The sequence below is a fragment of the Arvicanthis niloticus genome, chromosome 2 (genome assembly GCF_011762505.2).
Source record: "Arvicanthis niloticus isolate mArvNil1 chromosome 2, mArvNil1.pat.X, whole genome shotgun sequence".
Taxonomy (NCBI): Eukaryota; Metazoa; Chordata; class Mammalia; order Rodentia; family Muridae; genus Arvicanthis; species Arvicanthis niloticus.
The window spans coordinates 13561949-13567763 of NC_047659.1; the positions used below are offsets into that span (position 1 = coordinate 13561949).

Consider the following 5815-nt stretch of genomic DNA (forward strand, 5'->3'; position numbering starts at 1 on the left):
TGTGTGTAAGTGATCCTTTCTTAGGAAGGTGAGGATCTGAGCAAGCAGAAATGCATGGAAATGAACAGATGCTACCCAAAGTAGAATGAAGGCCAAACATGACTACATCCAGGACGTCATCAGCAATGAGAGAAAGCAGATTCCATTCGCACTCATTAGTGCCTGCATGTTCTGGATCAGTGGTACAGCTTGAAGTCTTGGGCTCACATCCCCAGAAAAAAGAACAGAAAGAAAGGAAAGGAGGGGAAAGAAGGAGAGGGAGAGATGAAAGAATGGAGGATATGGGAGGAAGAGAGGTGTTAATACAGCTAGGTTGGTTTTTCAGTTATGGCAAAGCAGTTAACTAATTCTCTGTGATTAAAAACAAAATCAGATTGTGTCAGGGTTTGGAGACCTGTGTTGGAGCTAAGCAGTAGCCCAACTAGCTATTTTAATTTTAATACTTTAGCCACACTAATGTATATCTCAATGGGTTCCATGTGATATTCAGCACGTGATACAAAATGTGCCGATCACGTTCAGCCTCTCTTTATCTGGGCTCTCCCATCTAAATCAGTCTCAGTAGTGTCCTGTCTACTTTTTCTTTCATACCTCCATCACTCCAGTCACCTCTAAAATGTCATCCAACACTCTATAGAGGTCCAGAAATTATCCTTCAAAGGCACAAGGATTCATCAAGTTGGGAAGCCCTTAACATAGAACCACATTAAAAACAATACTCGGGTTGGAGACCCAGCTCAGATGTTGAATTGCAAATGTTTCCTACCACCTTGGGAGTTACAGTTTCTGGAGTCTGAGTTGCATCTGCAGAACTGCATGGTGAGAGAAGAGAAGTCTCTGGAGTTGGAGCTACAGGTTTATTTTGAGATCCTCTAAACCCTTGCTTCTTGTGACTGCCACACGGAGTTATCGTCAGACCTCCACATGAGTACAGTGACATTGATCCACATGCCTACAATAAATAAATAAATGTGACAAAAGTATTTGAGTGCAGTTTAGGTGTACAGACTTATTTGTAGTACCTAATTTGTTTAACCTTCTGGTGTATCAACTTTATTATAAAGATTCTGGCCAGCAAAGGGGACACTGAAGGACAAGCTGGGTGCTCAGAACTGGACCCTTTTCCCTGTGGTTGTGGGCCTTATCCCACTTACTAGCAGTTTCTCGAACCCTCCTTTTAATGATTTTTCTTCCACAGCAGGATATGGGGCACAAAGGGGTGCTCAGCAACAGCTGGCTGCACACATGAGACAAAAGGTGGCCCCAAGGATGTCCTATTCAAAGGAAACTTATGGACCTGAACACCAGCCTCTTGTTCTAAGATGGGAGTGTGGGGCTCACCACAGTGTCAGTGTCAGTTCACTTTGCATCAAGGAAACATGAAACAGAGCAGCAGGTCATCATGCTGCTACACCTAGCTCAATAGAACAAAAGGAGACAAATAGTGGTGTAAAGTCAGATTGTCAACCATTAGTAGTGGGAAATCTATTGATCACTATTGAAACTGGTTATAGAGGGAAATCTATTTACCCATATTGAAATCACTTGTAACAAACACTTTAGTACATGGAGGTGAGTAGGAGGCTGCTGTGTCAAATCCATGGGCCTGAGAGTCAACAAGGCTGCCTAAGGGTCTGTGTCCACCTCGCTGCTCTTGGTGGATAGTGACTGCCTGCTGGAAGGTCAGGTGGCTCATTGCATCTTCTCAGCATCCTAGTTTGTTTTCCTCATTACCTCCTACCATTTTTTCCCAACTTTGCCTAAGCTTGACTCAGTTATCTTTGGCCTTGGAGTTTGTCCTGGGTATAACTCTGTGAAACACTGAGCTGCTTGGTGTTGCATCTGCATCAAGCAGAAGGCCCATACCTATGGTGAGGTGCTAGAACAGGGCTGCCTCAGACAGCCCCTTAGGCTCCTGGTAGTCTCAAGCACTCACCCTGTGTTCTGTCTGTAGCACTCTGTAAAGGCTGTCATTCAAAAGTGATTTGGTTTGAGTTAAAATCATCCTCAAGGAGGGCTGGAAGAAATGAGGAACTTCAGACATGGCTGATGATATAAAATGGGGCAGCCCTGTGAGAAGCCATGTACAACTCTTCAGAAAGTGTATAGTTTCTGTAGTTCCCATTGACCCAGCGACTCCAGAACAAGAAGTAGGTGTCCACAGAGAAATTAGGGCACATCATCGTTGTAGTGGTACTCCACAGAGCTGCCCTGAAGTAGAAACTATCCAGATGTTCTTCAGTCAAGGAGTGAACAAGTATACTGTAGTCCAGCCCTTCCATGGACTATTGCCTAGGGTGATCATACAAACCACCATTTGGTCTTGAACTAGTCAGACTTATTTTCCACAAAATATCCCTGACAGAATCTCCTTACGTGAAGAAAAGTCTCACTTTGCATCATGGTTACAGAGATTTCCTAGTTGTCTGGGCTCATAGCTTTGGTTACAAAGCCACACAGGCTGTGGAAAATGGAGGGCCTGTTGAAAGATGCTGCTAACTTTAGAGTCCCTGAGAAACAGTGAGCAAGATGAGCAAGATGCAGGAACTGGCTTGTCCTCCCTGATCCCATGTGCCTTTGCTGGGAACCAAGCTGACTGTGCACAGCCTTGAGAACTTCCTAAGCAGGCTTGCATACCAGGCCAAAACTCCATATTTCCATCCTTTGTTTATTAGGGAAAAGCATTTATTTTATTGAGCTGTCTATAGGCTATGCCTACTATGTTCGTGTCCCATTCAAGTTTTTTTTCTTTCTTCTTTTTTTAGAAATGTACTCAGATTATGTTTGTGAGTACACTGTCTCTCTCATCAGACACACCAGAAGAGGGCATCTGATTTTACTAAGATGGTTTGTAGGCTACCTTGCGGTTTTGGGGAATTGAACTGAGGACTTCCAGAAGACAAATCAGCTCGTAATCACTGAGATCTCTCTCCAGGATTTTGTCAATTCAAGGGTTTATTTCTTATGGCTTTATAGTGTCCTGGATGATCTCTTATATTAACATGAACAGGGAAAGACAAAATGTTTCTGCAACTGTATGTATGAACATGTGCTTGTGTGTGTTCAGGAATGTGTGTGTCTGTCTTTGGGTGTGATTGTGTGTGTGTCTATGTATGTGTTAGTGTGTGTGTGTGTGTGTGTGTGTGTGTGTGTCCATTGCTGGGCTCAAACAATGCAGGATCATTTTGCTGTCTCTGAGATATGAGGTACTAGGTTGGGATAGCAGGAGCCAAGAAGATTTCCTATACCTGTATAACTGTATTTTTGGGTCTCAGGCCTTCCACAGGATTCTCTGCCTCAGTCACCTAGGAGCAGCTCAGAATATTGTTCTGATCTAGTTTAAAAGAAATCCTGTCCATGATCATTCTTGTGATCTACAGAGTTTGTGTCGATTGTGTACTCTTTCTGGATACACAGAAAACTGTGCTTTTGATATGGATAGTTTGTCAAAATCTGTGGATCCCAACTTCATGATGAAAAATGTATCCATGCTGTATCTTTGTTGTTATGAATTTTACTATTTAAACATGTACCACTATGTAGATGATTAAGTTGAATAAAGTAGAAACACAAGTGTATTTCTCTAATACATCCCAAGAAATAAAAATATTCAATAAAGGAGTATAAAAGAAATCAGTAAACATGGAGCTGTATCCCTCTTGTTTTCTTGAAATATAGCATCACTTATGAATTCCCAACAGAGATAATGAATTTCAAGACCCCTTTGGAGATGTTGGTCAATTTTTTAAAGTTTGATTTTTTATCCTTTTTTTCTATTGTTTTCTAATGATAATGATGGTTTCTTTTTCTTTTTGCTCTTGGTCTGGACAATATATTTGATGCTTTTATAAAAATATGTTTTTTATAAAAAAATTTGGAGGCATTGTTTCTGTTTTTGAGTTATTTCTTTTATATGTATGGGTGTTTTTCCTGCTGTAGGTTTTTGCACTACACGCTTGCAAGTCCCCAGAGGCCAGGCCAGAAGAGGTCAGTGGATTCCACCTGGAACTGAAGTTCAGTGATTAACAGAGGATTGTTAATCATTGCTCTTTAGGTCCTCTGAGAAAGAAATTCTCAAGTGGATAATCCATCTGGCAAACCACTGCCTGGACTTTTGTCCTTCCTTGAGTGGTGTATTATCTGCACTGGATCACACCCAACCAAAGAGTGAAGATTCTTGAGATCTGTAGGGTCACATTCTGGGGTAGGCATGCTCAGTGTTTAAACTTTGAGGCCTCCATGTAGGGCATTAGAGTGGCTTCCTGATCATGCCTCTGGATATCTTATTGTTAGGGTTGGAGTTGATCTCTCATGTCTCTTCCTGCATGACAATGCAGATTGGGTTTATCAGATGAACTGCAGAATTGAGAACTCTCCTAAAGGTGGTAAATAAATCATGTTGAAGTACCATCAAAACAGTGTTAGGGTAAGCTTCATATAAACCCAGGGAATGGAGCCTGCAGCAGAGGACACAGGACTGTGGTGATGAGTATTTCAGTTCAAGACTAGCAAGGGAGAGGGATGGTAGATGTTGCCAGTATATTTTTCATGTGGTCTGGAAATTTCATCTGCCATCTTTTAGTTTCGAATTTAGCTTTATTTATAATTTAAAATTGAAAGTAGAATGCAGACATATTCTTTTTTCTTTTTCTATGTTTTTTATTGAAAATGTTTTTTAATACAATACATTCAGATTATGATTTCCTCTCCTGCAACTCTTTTAAGATCCTCTCTCCCACTCCTTCTATTGGAATTCACACATTTTTGAATCTCTCCTAGACAACAAATTGCCATTTAGATAATATTGATCAACCAGCCTGCCTCCATCTTAGGTTTGAACACTATTTTATAGTGAAGGAAAATTATGTTCATTGCTGGTTAGGATTAAATATATCTCAAGGATTGGGCTATGCTCAACCAATAACCTTAACTCAAATGGTTCTGTACTAGCTGTTTCAGAATGGCAAAAATGCCTTTGTTTATCCTAAGGAAAATCACCAACACCTGTGTTGATGCCTACCTATTATGACCACTTTGTCATGATGCTCACCTTGCAACCATGTTTTGTCTCAGGTGGTTTTCATGATCCACGTGTTATGTTTAGGTTCTGCTTCTATAACAACACTCATTTGCCTGGCAGTCACTATGAAGACAATGTTCTAAACATAGGCAGAAACCTGGAGGCAGAAACTGAAATAGAACCTGTGGAGAAACATTGCTCACTGGGCTTACTTCCTTATGGAACCTACTTTCTATAATAATTCAGAACCAGGCCTTCAGTTGGCAACACCCACAGTGGGCTGGACCCACTCCTAACAATAATTAATCAGGAAATTGTCCAATAAAGTTGCATATAGGCCACCTTTATAGAGGCATTGTCTCAGTAGAGGGTCTCTCTTTTTCCTGATTGTTTCTAGCTAATGTCAAGTTGATCATAAACTAGCCAGCATATTAACAATGATAAATATACCCTGAGAAAGAAATCAAGGAAACAATTGGATTCACAACAGCCTACAAAAGCAAATGATATTTTGGAGTAAACCTAACCAAGTACATCAAAGACATCTAAAGTCTAAAACACTGAAGAAATTGAAGATGACACTAGAGGGTAGAAAGATCTCCAGAGAACCACAGACTGGTAAGATTAATATTGTGAAAATGACCAAGGCTAATTGTCGCAGTGTATGTAGATCCATGCCCTCACATTTGCTCACCATAGGAGGATCATATAGCTAAATAGACAGGGTAACCTCCTTTTGTCTTATTAAGGTCATGTCCAGCACCACCTGGAACTCTTCCTTGTGCTAATGAGGCA

The 5815-nt window shown here is 40.8% G+C and overlaps 1 protein-coding gene across 1 annotated transcript in view; it reads left to right on the forward strand.

The window, feature by feature from the left end:
• LOC117702866 (disks large homolog 5-like) overlaps positions 1-4026 on the forward strand; it is a 15466-nt gene extending 11440 nt beyond the window's left edge. The window contains exon 5 of the mRNA XM_034494079.2: positions 3940-4026. Within this exon, the coding sequence (XP_034349970.1) occupies positions 3940-4026 (87 nt within the window). The remainder of the gene's footprint in view (positions 1-3939) is intronic.
• Positions 4027-5815: the final 1789 nt, after the last annotated feature.